Here is an 18,039-nt window from a genome sequence, read left to right as displayed (position 1 = left end):
ACTGCAAACCAATCGTTATCATTTAGTTTCTTCCGACCAACTGGACTACTGGGATCTGAGTCCTTTCCACTGGTGCAACCCCGTAGATCTGTATATCTACGTATAAAATAAAACGTTTCCGCTCTTGCTAGATCTGAAAAAAGCGTAAACGACAGAGATATAGCTAACAGATGCAAAACAGATGGAGAAAATCCGAAGCAAGGTATGGGTTTTCAACTGAAAACGAAGAAACAAAAACAAAAGGAAAACACTAACAAGCTAGAAAAATCAGAAATACACCATGGATGGAAGGAGGAAGAAGGAAGACAAGCTTCTTTCTCCCTCCTCCGACTAGATCTGGTTGTTTTGTACTTAAGGTTGTAAGAATTGGATTTGGAAAAGCAAAAAAGAAAATGGAAGAAAGAAGAAAACAGAGAGCAGAGTAGGAGGAGATGGGCAGCAGCAAGAAAGGTGAGAAGGAGAAAGGTGGGCGGCGGTAAGAAAAGATGGAAGACCTAGAGAGAAGGTAGAGTTTCTCTCTCTAGGTTTATCTTTAATGTTTTTAAGTTTGGATTAATTTTACCTTTATTTTCACTCCATATATGCGTTATGTTATCACTTATCAGTAACAGATCAAAGATGTGTATACACACATAAAAGAAAAAGTAAAAAAGTAAAAAAAAAATGATCTTGCATAAAATATGAGATTCATAACTGCTTAAAACGATTCATTAATAATAATTAAAAATTGATCAAAACTTACAATATGCGTGATGAGATTTATGACTGCATGGAGTGTTCCATTAATAATTCTTCATTAATAATGATTAAAAATTGAGTCAAAATTTCAAATGTTAAAAGTAAAATTGACCCAACTTATGTAGAGGTATAATTTTACCATTTATAACGTTATGAATAAAAAAATTATTACCATTTGAGTAATTTTATACCTTATCCTTTTATTATTTTATGCATACGAGTCTTTCATAGATTATTTTATCATACTAAATTTATAATCATTGATTTTGACATTAATTCTGATGAATAAGGTACAAACAAAATTAAGTCTTCTATATTGGGTATTAACAACAAAAAGAAATGGGTTGTCTCACAGTTTTCAATCCACTACTAATATCTTTGGTATCTTTGGCAGTACAGATGCATAGTTTTTTCTCCTTGTTAAGAGTTTTAGACTTTTTCTTGTATTGATCTTCTTACCGGAATTCTGAAGTTATCTTTGTTGGAATTCTGAATTTCACTTTGTCTACTCCATCTTCGGCGATCTGAGTGTATCTTCAGCGATTTCGTCTTACTCCAGCGAACAGACAGTTTCTAGGAGGTTTCCTTTTAGTTACTCGAACGGTTACGATTTGTATTGGCTGCGTCTTCAATGGAGTATTTACTTCAACTCGGTTTCTTCATGGGTTTGTTCAGTTTCTATTTGACCAATTAAGGCTTGACCGTTGCAATTTCTTGTGACTGAGGCAGTTTTGAATTATTCCGATTGTTTCTTTGATGTCTTTAATTCCGTCGGTTACAGTTTCTAGTTTTTATACTTCAAATCAGTTTCTATAGTTTATATTGATGGACTTTTTACATGACATTTTTAGATTCCTTTCTTATTAGAGGAATCCATCTCTAACATAATACCTTGTACTGGCATACATAATGGAAGATCTGTGGATTTCAAAATAAAAAATTTCAATAATTAAAATTGTTTAATATCACATTTACTTTGGAATTAAATTTTTTATTTTCTAAAATCATAATCTCGGAGTTTTCTCTATGTAAGCATTCAATTTCTCCATTCTCACCAAACAACACTTAAATTACCTTAAAATAGAAAAAGTTGAAGGATTAAAATTGCTTAAAATGTAATCAAGACTTTGAATTTTTTAATTTTGAAGTCGACGACGCTCATTTTAATTTTGAGGTCATTATTTTTAATAAAGCGAAAACCTCAGTCATATATAGGATATATTTTTTTAAGATACCAGTTTTCCAAAAAATGAAAGCATATGAGTTTTTTTTTGGGCTTTACGCTTTATTTAACTAATAAAAGACCTGATCTAAGTTATACATCTAAGTCATGGAGTGCAACAACTTTCTCAACGAATGGAAAAGCCAATAGAACTACGTTTACAAGCTACACATAGGGTTCTAAGGTATCTCAAGGGTAATCCAGTGCAATATATTTTATTGTTAACAAGATTAAAAATTCAATTGAAAGTTCTCTTAGATTCCGATTGGGTAAACTGTCCGGAAATAAGGAAGTCAATCCCTCATTTTTGTATTTTCCTTAGCGAGTCTTTACTTTCCTGGAAATCGTAGAAATAACACAACATTAATAAATCGTCTTCTGAAACAGAGTATATAACAATGTTTACCGCTTGTTGTGAATTACAATGGCTGCATTTTTTGTTACAAGATCTAAAAATTGATCATTTGCAACTTGCTCTAATGTATTGCGATAATATATCTGCAATATATATAGTGAAAACTGCGATGTCTTCCATTAGATGACGAAACATATAGAGATCAATTGTTTTTTCATAAAACTGCTACATACGCCTATGTTTCTACTATTGCAATTAAAACGCTTAGAGCATTCACGCTCCAACTTGAAAGGGCTATTAATCCTTATATAATAGTTAACTAGTTTTTGACCCGTGCGATGCACGGATTCATCTTAATATATAAATATTAACAAAAATATAATTAATAATTACAATTAATGATATAAAAAATGAGGAAGTGACACCTCAGCTCCATCGTTACTGTTTTATATTATATATAGATATGCAAAGAAATAGAGAGATTTTAGGGACTAATTTAAATTATGTAGAACTTTTAGATATAGATATGCAGAGAATTAGAGAGATTTTAGAGATTAATTTAAATTCTGTAGAACTTTTAGATATAGTACGGATAAAATAATCTTTTTATAAATAAATATAATAATATAACTAAAGTTAATATATTATATTTTTTATTAGTAAAAAAGGAGGAAGTGACACCTCAGCTCCATCGTTACTGTTTTATATTATATATAGAATATAGATATGCAGATAATTAGAGGGATTTTAGGGATTAATTTAAATTATGCAGAACTTTTAGATATAGATATACAGAAAATTAGAGAGATTTTAGGATTAATTTAAATTATGTAGAACTTTTAGATATAGATATGCAGAGAATTAGAGAGATTTTAGGGATTAATTTAAATTCTGTAGAACTCTTAGATATAGTACAGATAAAATAATCTTTTTATAAATAAATATAATAATATAACTCAAGTTAATATATTATATTTCATATTATATTTTTTATCAGTAAAAAAGGAGGGAGTGACACCTCAGCTCTATCGTTACTGTTTTATATTATATATAGATATGCAGAGAATTAGAGAGATTTTAGGGATTAATTTAAATTATGTAGAACTCTTAGATATAGTACGGATAAAATAATCTTTTTATAAATCAATATAATAATATAACTAAAGTTAATATATTATATTTTTTATTATATTTTTTATCAGTAAAAAATGAGGAAGTGACACCTCAGCTCCATCGTTACTGTTTTATATTACATATAGATATGCAGAGAATTAGAGAGATTTTAGGGATTAATTTAAATTATGTAGAACTTTTAGATATATATATGCAGAGAATTAAAGAGATTTTAGGGATTAATTTAAATTATGTAGAACTCTTAGATATAGTACGGATAAAATAATCTTTTTATAAATCAATATAATAATATAACTAAAGTTAATATATTATATTTTTTATTATATTTTTTATCAGTAAAAAAGGAGGAAGTGACACCTCAGCTCCATCGTTACTGTTTTATATTATATATAGATATGCAGAGAATTAGAGAGATTTTAAGGACTAATTTAAATTATGTAGAACTTTTAGATATAGATATGCAGAGAATTAGAGAGATTTTAAGGACTAATTTAAATTATGTAGAACTTTTAGATATAGATATGCAGAGAATTAGAGAGATTTTAGGGATTAATTTAAATTCTGTAGAACTCTTAGATATAGTACGGATAAAATAATCTTTTTATAAATAAATATAATAATATAACTAAAGTTAATATATTATATTTTTTATTATATTTTTTATCAGTAAAAAAAGAGGAAGTGACACCTCAGCTCCATCGTTACTGTTTTATATTATATATAGATATGCAGAGAATTAGAGAGATTTTAGGGACTAATTTAAATTATGTAGAACTTTTAGATATAGATATGCAGAGAATTAGAGAGATTTTAGGGATTAATTTAAATTCTGTAGAACTCTTAGATATAGTACATATGAAATAATCTTTTTATAAATAAATATAATAATATAACTCAAGTTAATATATTATATTTCATATTATATTTTTTATCAGTAAAAAATGAGGGAGTGACACCTCAGCTCAATCGTTACTGTTTTATATTATATATAGATATGCAGAGAATTAGAGAGATTTTAGGGATTAATTTAAATTATGTAGAACTCTTAGATATAGTACGGATAAAATAATCTTTTTATAAATCAATATAATAATATAACTAAAGTTAATATATTATATTTTTTATTATATTTTTTATCAGTAAAAAATGAGGAAGTGACACCTCAGCTCCATCGTTACTGTTTTATATTACATATAGATATGCAGAGAATTGGAGAGATTTTAGGGATTAATTTAAATTATGTAGAACTTTTAGATATATATATGCAGAGAATTAAAGAGATTTTAGGGATTAATTTAAATTCTGTAGAACTCTTAGATATAGTACGGATAAAATAATCTTTTTATAAATCAATATAATAATATAACTAAAGTTAATATATTATATTTTTTATTATATTTTTTATCAGTAAAAAAGGAGGAAGTGACACCTCAGCTCCATCGTTACTGTTTTATATTATATATAGATATGCAGAGAATTAGAGAGATTTTAAGGACTAATTTAAATTATGTAGAACTTTTAGATATAGATATGCAGAGAATTAGAGAGATTTTAGAGATTAATTTAAATTCTGTAGAACTCTTAGATATAGTACGGATAAAATAATCTTTTTATAAATAAATATAATAATATAACTAAAGTTAATATATTATATTTTTTATTATATTTTTTATCAGTAAAAAAGGAGGAAGTGACACCTCAGCTCCATCGTTACTGTTTTATATTATATATAGATTAGTTACCGTTAGTAACTAATTAACTGATTTGTAATACTTGCAATTAATAGGCTGTATACACGTGATAGATTTAGGAATGAAATAATAGAAAATGTCAATCGATTTGCAAATGTTGATAAACGGAGTTTTCGTTTTGAAAAAAAATGCCACAATCCTCAATCTGCAAACGGTATAGTTACTCGGGTTTCTTTTGAAATTAACGTAAGAATTAATTAATGTTATAGGCATACTTAGTATGCAAAACAATTTTTTATTGATGAGATTTACTTAAAATTTCTTTACTATTTATAAAAAAAGGATAAGGTACCAAAATAGGTCTAAGGTTTTTGGAGAAGTACCAATTTAGGCTCACGTTCAAAATAGCACCAATATAGGCTTAACGTTTACAACATAATATCAATCTAGGCTTAACGTTTACAATATAGAATCAATTTAGGCCTCACGTACAAAATAGCACCAATATAAGCTTAACGTTTATAAAATAGTACGAATTTAAGCTTAACGTTTACAAAAATATATCTAATTTAAGCGAAACGTCACAATTAAATTAATCATATTATATTCTTTTCCTAACTTTATATGTTATCTTTTCATTTAGTTCTATTTTCTTATTTATTATAATACAATTAATTAGTATTTTTGCCCATTAAAACCTTATATTTGTTTTTCATCAACCATTTTCATGACTCCTAAATTTCATGCCTCATGTAATATATGCAAATTAAAAGCAATTGAATATCCTCAATATTTCAAATACTAGTTAAAATAATATTGATACATGTCAGTGTTCGAAATATTGTGGATATTCAATTACTTTTAGTTTGCATATATTACACGAGCAATGAAATTTAGTAGTCATGGAATAATTGATGAAAAACAAATATAAGATCTTAATGGGTAAGAATACTAATTAATTGTATTATACTAATAAATAAGAATATAGAACTAAATAAAAAGATAATATATAAAGTTAATAGGGAAAGAATATAATATGATTAATTTAATTATGACGTTTAGCTTAAATTGTATATATTTTGTAAACGTTAAGCTTAAATCCGTATTATTTTGTAAACGTTAAGCCTATATTGGTGTTATTTTGTACGTGAGACTTAAATTGATGCTATATTGTAAACGTTAAGCCTAAATTGATATTATGTTGTAAACGTTAAGCCTATATTGGTGCTATTTTGAACGTTGGACCTAAATTGACACTTCCCAAAAAAACTTTAGACCTATTTTGGTACCTTATCCCTCTAAAAAAATAAATTTGTTTCTCTAAGATTTTTTTTTTTGTTTTTTTTGTTTTTTTTTTTTTTTGACAATTGAATTACATACATAAATCACATAGGGAAGGGAAGGTGAGAAAGAGACCAACCCAAAATCGCTTCGTTGACAGTTTGTTATTTCACTGGTTCGTCACCAATGACATCTTCTCCAACGCACCCTCTCCATTTCTCTTTACCTCTCATCTCCAATAAAGTTGCAACATTTCCTACCATTAATAAACCATTCTCTCATTCACTTCCACTCCAGCGAGTTTCTTACTTCCATTCCCTCACGACCTCAAGAGCTGCACTCATTTCCGCATCAATGACTACTGGGTAAGTTTCTCCATTTCAAAATTAAGAAAAAATCAAAATCAAAATTCAATTCCTTCATTCTTGACATGGGTTTTGAGTTCTAAATATACCTTTTTTTTAGTGTGAAAGAGGTTCTTCCACCAGCTCTAACTTCTAATTCAGAGCCGCCTCCACTCTTTGATGGAACAACAAGGTTTCGTCTTACTTTGCTTAAGTTTGTTGTGAATTTTATCAATTATAGTGAAGTTGTGCACTCAGATATGTTTTGCCCTCCAAGTGTTTGATGTTTTGTTTCTATGAGAGTGCATATATTGATATTGATATATCTAGCCATTGTGTATATGTTTAAGGTTGTACATATCGTATACATGTCCATATGCGCAGCGTGCGTGGATTGCTCGCAATTGCAAGGTTGTTTCTACCAACTTCCACAACTTGACTTTTATTTGCTTTCTATATGATCTTATCTTATCTATGCTTTTTGGGAGAAAATTCAAATTTTCTCCTAAATTTTTCAGAGAAGTGTAGATATACCCTAAGAAATGACAAAATTTTGTCCTTGATGTTTCTAATTAGAAGCAATTTCGGGACTAAGTAATGAAACCTATAAAATGACACCCTTACTTCGATTCGAAAGCAGAGGCGAGGGAAATACGGGTGTCATTACATCCTGGCTGCCGGAAACCACCCCTTAAAGGAGTGGTTCCACTCCTGTCCTTCCCTCCATCTTTATCTACATGGTGCTGATTGTACTCCAGCAGATTTGAAGGGTTGTGCATCTTTTTTTTCCCCTAATCTAGGCCAAAACTGTGAGGCAATTTTTTTTTTAAAGCTCAGCCTATACGGGTTGGCTTATCTTTGTACTCCAGACATTTAAAGGCCGACTCTATCACTGTTTGAGCAGAAAATGGCTCCATATTGAAAACGTTAAGGACAAACTTTTATCATTTCTTATGTTAATGGTATTATCTACATTTTCCTAAGAACATTGAGGGCAAATTTATACCTTTATGCAATGTTTTTTTGAGTTTGAATCTTATATATTATTTGGTAGGTTAAAAAACATTGATCATCTCCCTACTAACTTGATGTTTTTTGAGTTTGAATCTTAAATTTAAAGTCTTGTGATTCTTACATGTCAAAAAATATTTGTGAGAAAGACAAATCAAGAATTTGACGATTGTGAAATCTAATTGAAATCTAAAACTTGTTCTGGGTTTATGGCCATAGTAATACTACTCTTAAAAATTTGGGGGTAATCAATGATTTTAACCTATTTTTGGGTTCATGATAAACCTCCCCTTCAGGAATAAAGATTTTTGTCAACTAAGCCAAAGTTTTAGTGGATATTTATTCTTATACCCAATCTAGGAAAGATATCAATTTCAATGTCAATCTCTTATTTTGTTTTTTTGTTGTTTTCATTTTTATTTTGACTCGTTTTTTTGTATGAAAAAAAATATGGGAGAGAGCAGGGGTTGCAGGAGAAGATAAAATTGGTTCCTATAAATCTGCAAGATAGACCTGCCTGGTACAAGGAAAAAGTCTACCCTCCTAACAAGGTGAGTCCTGTGAAACTATGTCCTTACACTATTATTTTGAGGATTGGATTTAGTAATCATTAATTAATGAATCAATGAAGAGCAAAGAAATGCATAAATTCTGGTTCATATTCCTGATCATCGGTTTACAATTTGATAGAAAAAATCCATTGGATTTATTTATATTCAAATTCCCTTTTATGTAATTGCTTCCAGCCTTGAAACCTTTTGTTTTACTCTATAGAATAGAACTAGTTGAAGTTAAAGCATCTCTCTTTGGTTTAGGACTTTTGGACTAGTTTTTATATTTGAGGGAGCTTATAAAGAGGCATGCCAAAAGAATTGGATAAGGTCAAAATTTATCTCTATTGTGTTTCGGAAAGTGTAGATTTACCCCTGAAGGTACGAAATGGTACAATTAACGTTTCCAAACAAGATCAATTTTACCCCAACCTATCATAAAATTTAAAAATACTGGCTTACTATTATTCCTTATTTCACTCGTTATTTAATTGTCACACACATCGAATTTCAAATATTAATTTTGTTACTACCCAGTTACAAATAACCTACCAAAACGTTAATATTTAAATCTTCCGGCCAGATACAAATTAATCACAATAAATTGTCTAAAATGTTTACTACGTTATTAAAATGGTTATAACATGCCAAAATGCATGAATTTGTTTCACTTTATCGACAAACTTCTTTGGAAGATCTGATGTGGCAGTTGAATAACTGTCAAATCAGTCCATTTAGAATTTTCTGGTAGGTAGGGGTAAAACTGATCGTGCTTGACAACTTTGTGGGTAAAATTGCACAATTTTGTACATTATGAATAAATCTACACTTCCCCAAAAACGATAGGAGTAAATTCAGACTTTATCCCAAAATTAAAATACAACAAATTGTCTGCAAATCGCAATTTTAAGTCCCTAGACTTTACTTGTTTTGTGCTAGTGAGCCCTTAACTTTAATTTTGTTCTATTAAGCTCAAGAATTTTATAATTGAAACGTATTTAGCCTATTTTAACTCAAACAACGCATGTGTAACATGAAAGGCTCATGCTAGAGTTGATAAAGGAATTAATTTCAATTATAAAGTTCAGTGGATCAAGAACAAAATTAAAGTTAAGGGCTTTATATGTTCAAAGACTTAAAAGTATGATTTGCCTAATTTGTTGCTGCTTATAGGTACCTGCACTGGAACACAACAATGAAGTGAAAGGAGAGTCTCTGGATTTGATTAAATACATTGACAGTAACTTTGATGGACCATCACTTTTCCCAGAGGTAATGATTTGAACATTCTCTAGTTGTTGTTTTGATATGTTGAGTTAATTAATACTCCATTAAACAGGATCCTGCCAAGAAAGAGTTAGCAGAAGAGTTGTATGGGCACCTTGATTCATTCAGCAGTGCTCTAAGATCTTTATTCAAAGGAGATGCAAATGATGCTGGTACCTTAATTAACTGCCTTCTTCCTTTCACTTTTACTACAGTAATACAGAAAGTGACAACCTTGATAAACCATTGCCGGTGCAGCACTTGATTTTATTGAGACATCTCTTTCCAAATTTGATGATGGACCCTTTTTCCTTGGCCAGTTCAGTCTGGTAAGTGTTAAAGGCTATATATATATATTATATATCTTTGTTATATTTAGGCGTAATACAAGGAATTTGGCCAAAATGGCTAATTGGCCACCTGAACTTATAAAGTGTCTCGTTAGCTTTCTAAACTTGCATAAAGTGATATTGTTAACTTAAAACATTTTATTTTAAGGAACGAATTTTTTTATATTTTTAAAGGCTTAAATCACTATTTAGTCATTGATCTATGAAAAAGTTTGTGATTGATCTCTGACCTATTATATTGTGACATTATTGACTCCTTGACTTATAAAAATTATTTGTGTTTGCGTTTGATGATTCACAATAACTCATTTTTCATATAATATTTTACACTCGAAAACCATTTGTTTTTCCGCTTCTACAAACTCGGAGAACATCAACTTTTCTCCACTTTTTAACAATAATCACACACCCGATTTAACGGCTCTTTACATACGCTCTAATTTTCAGGTGGATATTGCATATGCTCCATTGATAGAAAGATTCGAGCCAGCATTATTGGAAGTAAGGGAATACGATATGAGTTCAGGAAGGCCTAATCTTGGTGCTTGGATTCAGGTACGTATATTTGGTATCTTGATGAACAAGAGTTTGTCTCTATTGTATTTATGGGTTTGATATTATTGAGTGTAGGAAATAAAGAAAGTAGAGGGATACAATGAAACGAGAAGGGATCCAAAGGAGCATGTTGAGAGCTTCAAGAGACGCTTTATGGTACTGTACTACTTTCTTAATATAATAATGGGAAACAACTGCTACTGTTTTCTTATCTATACCTTCTTCTTCTTCTTCTGCAGGCGAAACAATGATATATTCAAAGTTCTATTAGCTGGAAACAACTTCTTATGCCATTATTTATACTTGTATCAGTAACCACATTGATTTATTGTTAATATTGGATGGTGACTTGGTTATAAGGAATAGCATTTAGGATCAAGCAAATTAGTGCCAATAAGTCTTAGAGCCAGTTTGGTTTACTTGCAGTTGTTGTTTGTTGTTACGGTTTGCTGTTGGAAAATACCGCTTTTCCAAAAAGCAGGGATTCTCTGCTTTTATAAAAGCTACTTTTCAGCTATAAAACGCAACTCCATATTCTTCTTTGCCTTTTCACTTCAAAATGGAGAGTTTTAGATGTTTGGTTAGTGACCTTTTGTTTGCCTTTTATACCTGAAAAGTAGGGAATCCATGCTTTTCAAAAGCAGATTTTTCCAACTAGTAGGTAAAACAAGCATGCCCTTGCTTTATTAGCAATCTCTAATAAGTATGTCAAAGTAATTTTTTTTTTTTTTTTTGAAGAGAAAATAACCACTTTATTGATGAATAGCCGAGCCATCTTGAAATAGGATGTCTCGGATAAATACAGGACTAAATCTATGCAAAAAAGAATAAGCATAGGAACGCTCATTACGTGCCAGAGCATGAGCTTAATGGTTCGCTAACCTTGAAACAAATTTCACCCGATACCTAGGGTGATTTGAAATTAATTCCCTAACATTACTTAGCACTTGACCATATTCCGTTAGATCCGTTTGATTGGTGTTTACTGAGTCAACAACCACTTTTGCGTCTGATTCGAATATAATATCTCTATAACCAAGTGTTAAAACCCAACTGATACTCTCGTTCAGTGCAATCGCCTCAGCCATTTTTGTCGAGACGATTCCTGACATATGCATTGAGTATCCGTAAAGAAACGTACATGTGCAATCTCTTAGTACTGCCCTTGCACTGATAGTTTCTTCACCGTCGAACATAGCTGTGTCAATGTTGCATTTTATGTATTCAATCGGTGGAGGTTGCCAGATCTGTCCTGAATGTTGCTGTTCCCATTGTCTTGTATGCACAGCTCTACTCAAAGGCCCATTTGACATGTGATTTGGCCATTCAAGAGCTGTTGAGGACCAGCTTCGCTGATCCTCCGAGTTCCGCACGTTTTGATAGGGCTGATTCTGATTCACCGCGTCGACGCCAATCAAGGAGCTGTTGTTATTTTCGTTGTTGCTGCGTATTCTGCTGCAGTTTCGATTCTGCTGGAGTTGGGCAGCCTCGCACCCTGCATTTTCCTGCTGTTCGCGTCCCGTACTTCCGTCGCTATGTTCTGCGTGTTGGAATAGGTGATAGTTTGTGAAGAACTAGAGAGAGAGAGAGAGAGATAACCGAGATATTGAGAGAGAGAGAGAGTGACCGAATAATTCCCTTAGTTAGGGTTTGTCATTGATCAATTGTGTATATATGACATGTATAGAAGTGTAGTCTGATTAGGATTCTGTGACCTAATTAGACGTATAGTGTAAATACAATTCTAATTTGATAAGGCTAATTATGTCTAACCCTAATTAGACTTATAGACCAAGTTAATCTCTAATTAGTGTAGAGATAATAATGCTATTATCTCTAACACCCCCCTTCAAGCCGATGCCGCGGTAGGACTAGTAGTCGACAGCGTAGTCGAGTGAAGCGTAGACTTGGTAGCGGCTTGGTCAGGATGTCAGCAACCTGATCATCTGTTGGAATGAAGCGAACAGCGAGAAAGCCTTTCGTGACTTGCTCTCGAACAAAATGGTAGTCAAGTTCAATGTGTTTCGTACGAGCATGAAACACTGGATTTGATGTAAGGTAGATGGCACCTACATTGTCACACCATAGTTGCACTGGTAGAGGTATTTGAAAGCCCAAGTCTTTTAATAATGACTGAATCCAGAGAAGTTCCGCTGTTGCATTTGCTACAGATTTGTATTCACTTTCAGTAGAAGAGCGGGCTATCGTGGGTTGTTTGCGTGTTTTCCAGGAGATGATGCTCTTTCCCAGATACACACAGAAGGCTCCTGTGGATCGCCTATCATCCGGACAACCACCCCAATCACTGTCTGAGTAACAGTGAACATGATTAATAGGTTTAGATGACATGACAATGCCAAATTCTAAGGTTCCTTGGAGATAACGGAGCACCCGTTTGACACTTTTCCAATGCTCATCTGTCGGACAATGAAGAAATTGACAGAGTTTATTGGCCGGGAAGGCAATATCTGGTCTTGTTAGCAGAAGATATTGAAGAGCGCCAACTATACTTCTGTATTCATCTCCCGAGGGAAGAAGAGTTCCAAGACTTTTGGAGAGTGTCGGTGTGGTGGCCATGGGTGTTAGAATCGGTTTGGCATCAGTCATGTTGACTCTATCAAGGATGTCAGCAGCATACTTTGCTTGACATAGATGAACGCCATCATTCGAATATTGAATTTCTATACCCAGAAAGTATTCTGCTCGACCAAGGTTTCGTATAGGAAATTCTGCTTCAATAGATGCAATGGTATTGACAATGTGTGCTGGTGAGGTACCTGTGATGAGGATGTCATCCACATAACACAAAATGTATGTCTGAATCATACCATTTTTGTGAACAAACAGAGAGTTGTCCGCCAGAGACATGCAAAATCCAAGAGAGACGAGGAAGTTCCGTAGTCGTGTGAACCATTCACGTGGAGCCTGCTTTAGCCCATAAAGACTCTTTTGAAGTAGACACACATGATCAGCATTGTCCGGATCCCGAAATCCTTGAGGCTGCTCCATATAGATTGTTTCAGAGATATTTCCATGAAGAAACGCATTTGAGACATCTAGTTGGTTAATGAACCATCGATTTGCCGTTGTAATGGCCAGAACAGTGCGAATTGTTGTGGCTTTTACTACGGGGCTGAACGTCTCCTTGTAATCAATGCCTGATTTTTGAGTGAATCCTCGTGCCACAAGACGGGCTTTGTGTCGCTCTATCGAGCCATCGGACTTCCGTTTTGTACGAAACAACCAACGCGAGGTTATGACATGCCTCCCGATAGGACGCGGAACAAGCTTCCAAGTACCGTTGTCAAGGAGGGCTTTAATTTCATCCGACATGGCTTGCTGCCATTCGGGTAATTTGTGAGCTTTGCTGAAGCAGGTTGGGTCAATTGTCCCATTTTCATGAGATACTAGCAATGCTTCAAATTTACCCCGAGAGTGCAACGTGGAGTGTCGTAATTGCATTCCGTGACGTCGTGCTGTGTTGTGTGCAGGGGACATAAGGGACGCATCATTAAACTCTGCTGGTTCAGGAACGGCTGTAGTTGTGGTCGATGCCACGGGGGGAAACCAGATCATAGGTGATGTGGTGATGGAGCTGGACACGGCTGCTGGCTCCATCATCGAAGCAGCTGCACGTCCTGCTGCTGAATTACCGTGCGCAAGAGCAAGCGCAGCAGTGGCAGATTCACCGTGCACAAATGCAGATGGAGCGTTGCCTCTTGACGCATCTTGTGGAATTTCCCCCTGTTCAGTTGCATAGGCTGCAGTTTCATCAGGAGCACAGGGCATATGCTCATCGTAAGAAGGAATTGCAGACACTACGTCTGTCGCAGATAATGACACATGAGATTTTGCAGTGACAGCAGTATTGCTGTTATCAGAAATCGGAACAGCAGGCAAACCAGCCCGTGTTTGGACAGTAGCAGATTTATCGTTTATTATTGCAGCTACCATAGGCGTTGCAGAAGATGGGGATGAAACGATATGAGAGAGCGGAATGGAATTTGGAGTAATACCTGGATACGGTCCAAGGAGAGACGGCAGTTCATGTGTTGTTTCTTCCACCCTTGCGCTAGAGGAGAGAGGAATAGACGGTGCTTGAGTTGCCGGAAACACCCCTTCGTCATATTTGACAAACTTGCAAATGTATATCCGATTGGTTGAGAAATCAAGACATACATCTCCCGAATGATTGGAGGAGGGTCCTAGGTATACACATAATTTACTTCGAAAATCAAACTTGTTTTTGTTGTATGGACGAAGTAACGGATAAATGCCACTACCGAAGATACGAAGAGATGAGTAATTGGGTCGTTCTCGATGAAACAAGAAATAAGGAGAGCGATTTCGAAGAGTTTTGGTAGGGAGAATGTTAATCATGCGTACACTATGAATCATGGCATAATTCCAAAAATGCAAGGGTAAAGATGCATTGGCAAGCATCGTTAGGCACGTATCAACAACATGTCTAATTTTTCGCTCAGCTATTCCATTCTGAGCATGTGTGTGAGGACATGCAATTTTGTGCAAAATTCCATTTTCTTGAAGATAGGGTTGTAATTTTTGAAATTCACCCCCAAGATCCGAGTAAAAGCTTTTAACTTTAGCATCGAATTGATTTCGAATCATTGCAAAGAAATTTCGAAATGTTAAATCAACTTCACTCTTATTTTTTAAACAAAATACCCAACTAAAGCGAGTAAATTCATCAATGATAATCAAGAAATAACGATGTCCATTAAAATAAAGAACAGGAGCAGGGCCCCAAACATCCAAATGTAAACTTTCAAACCTAGTAGTACTAGAACGAATAATTGAAGATAAAGGAGATTGAGTTAATTTTCCTAAAGGACAAAAGGAGCAACCACTAACTGGTGCTGATGATGATAGATTGTGATCTTTCAAGATCCTACTCACTGTCTGATTCTGACAGTGACCAAGACGTGCATGCCACCGTTCAAAGGACACATTCTCTCCTACTAGCGCCTCTTTCAAGTTTGGTGGAAGCACATAGAGCCCATCCTTACTCGGACCGCGTAACAGGATTTCCCCAGAAGTTTGATCCTTCACAAGAAAATGGTTAGGCCAAAATTCAAAGAAATAATCATTATCACGAGTAAATTTTTGAACAGATAGAAGAGATTTTGTGAGCTTGGGTACTAACAATACATCAGAAATTTTAAAATTATTGATATGAGTTTGTCCAAGATGAGATATTTGCAAACCTTGTCCATTGCCAAAATGAACAGTATCGTTTCCAGGATAGGGATGCATGAGCTGAAGTTGATTTGGATTAGCCGTCATGTGATTTGTAGCTCCCGTGTCTGGATACCATGGTTGTGGCGGCCCACTGAAAGGATCTGTGGGGTTGTGCCATGCGACATGTGCTTGTGCTCCGGAACGTGGGTTCTGTGTTGCAAACCCCTTAGGCCTTTTGCATTTATCAGCCCAATGGTCAAGGTCACCACAATTAAAGCATTTTCCACCTCTCCGCTTCTTTGTTTTTGTTTTTGCACCGGATGGAGGAGAGATTGTTGACACATTCGCTTCATGCGAACTCTGATGTTGTGCAGGGAGCATGAAATTGAGCTTTTTTGTAGACTGTACCATCCCTTCAACATTCTTCAGAGTTCTCAACAGTTCATAGTAATCAATGTGGATACCTTTCTGAGTTATGAGGTTCTGAATGTTGGATTTAAAACCTTCACTCACATTTTTGTAAAGTAGAGCCGGTAACAGATGCATGGGATAAGGATTACCAGATGCAGCCAAATCATCCAGAATAGTCTTAAGTTTTTGCATATATTCCCCAATAGATAAGTCATTCTGTTCAAACGCATATAGCTCAATTCCTAGCTGAAACTGTGTGCTATCACTAATTATACCATAAGCTTTTTCAAGGGCAACCCAGATATCATGTGAATAGTGAAAGCAGGTTATAATAGAATAAACTTCTTCAGTGATAGAATGTAGCAACAATGACATCACAGCATTTTCTAATTCATCCCAAGCAGAATATGCAGGATTAAGGAAGACATTATTATTATCAGATAGAAAACCTCCCCGGGATAAGAATTTTGGTGGTGGTGGGACATTGCTTGTGATGTGATCGAAATAATGGTGAAATTTTAGAGTAGACACAATGGCCATTCTCCATGCCTTATAGTTATGGGGGGTTAATTTGATATGCATTTGAGTATGAGTTGGATGGGAACGGGATTGAGTGACAGTGTTGTTACTGGAGTTTGAATGACCAATAAAATTGGATGGAGCAATTTGTTCATGGTGTTGGTTAAATGTGTGGATTTGAGGTGGATTAGACAAAAAAGAATCAGATGAATTAGGATAGAAGTTAGAGGGTAATTGAGAACTGTGGTAAGACGGGGGAGGTCCAAAACCAGGGCGAACAGGAGGTTGAGAAAAGTTACATGGTGGGGGAAACAGTGGTGGATGTTGCTGCTGCTCGGTTGGTCGAGAAGCAATTTACTGACGAGCTTGCGGGAATAAACCTCCATCGTTCTTATCAAATAGATAAGTGGAAGTTACAGTTGATGGTTCCGGAGCTGTAAATGGAGATTCAAACCGCCAGCCTGACGATGGTTGAAGAGAGGAGGGGGATGCCGTGTTCACGGTGTATTCCGTATTAAAGCTGACGGCCGGAGTTCCTGATCGAACTGCAGTCACTGGTGGCGGCGTGGCAAAGATGCTGGCTTCATCAGCAGTTCGCAGAAATGAAGACTCTGTTCCAGGAGCAGTAATCGCCGCACCAACCATTGCCGGAGATGCCATTCCGGCAGAAAAAACAGAATTGGCTTGCTGTGGAACAGACGCAGCCGCTGATTGAGGGAGAGAGCCACTGTTTAGAGATGCGGAAGCAGAGCCAGACATGTTTAAACCGTGTCCTGCTCGTGATACCATGTTGGAATAGGTGATAGTTTGTGAAGAACTAGAGAGAGAGAGAGATAACCGAGATATTGAGAGAGAGAGTGACCGAATAATTCCCTTAGTTAGGGTTTGTCATTGATCAATTGTATATATATAACATGTATAGAAGTGTAGTCTGATTAGGATTATGTGACCTAATTAGACGTATAGTGTAAATACAATTCTAATTTGATAAGGCTAATTATCTCTAACCCTAATTAGACTTATAGACCAAGTTAATCTCTAATTAGTGTTAGGATAATTAGTGTAGAGATAATAATGCTACTAACTCTAACACTGCGTTGTACCCTTGAGCTAAGCCTTCATCGGTTCGGCTGTATGGTTCTTGATTCGTGTTAATATGCTGCTCATTATTTACCCCGATCGATGTACCTGCAAGAGAACAACCGTTAGTAAAAAATCTCGTCTCCCTTCGCCTCCTCTCCTCTCCACTCATATCTCCATCATTCTCATCCAGATGAGCAACACTTTCAACAGTATTTGTACTACTACTCATATCTCTCCCCTCCCTTATCTTTCTCCCCACCTGCGCATGTACCCATTCATTGACATATTTATCCGCCTGTCCAATAACTTCTGTTGGTCTACCAACTTTT

General features: G+C 34.5%; 1 protein-coding gene across 1 annotated transcript; it reads left to right on the top strand.

Annotated features, from left to right (window-relative positions):
• Positions 1 to 6,537: 6,537 nt before the first annotated feature.
• Positions 6,538 to 11,040, top strand: LOC136227805 (protein IN2-1 homolog B-like). Its single transcript, XM_066016559.1, has 10 exons — positions 6,538 to 6,786; positions 6,887 to 6,958; positions 7,116 to 7,176; positions 8,241 to 8,327; positions 9,501 to 9,599; positions 9,667 to 9,766; positions 9,852 to 9,922; positions 10,391 to 10,498; positions 10,574 to 10,654; positions 10,738 to 11,040. Exons 1-10 carry the CDS (start codon positions 6,608 to 6,610, stop codon positions 10,747 to 10,749), a joined length of 870 nt encoding a protein of 289 aa, XP_065872631.1. The 5' UTR covers positions 6,538 to 6,607; the 3' UTR covers positions 10,750 to 11,040.
• The last annotated feature ends 6,999 nt before the right edge of the window (positions 11,041 to 18,039 follow it).

Source organism: Euphorbia lathyris, chromosome 4, assembly GCF_963576675.1.
Source record: "Euphorbia lathyris chromosome 4, ddEupLath1.1, whole genome shotgun sequence".
NCBI classification, from domain to species: Eukaryota; Viridiplantae; Streptophyta; class Magnoliopsida; order Malpighiales; family Euphorbiaceae; genus Euphorbia; species Euphorbia lathyris.
The sequence above is the reverse complement of the archived record's forward strand: the minus strand, read 5'-3'. Positions and strand labels throughout refer to the sequence as shown.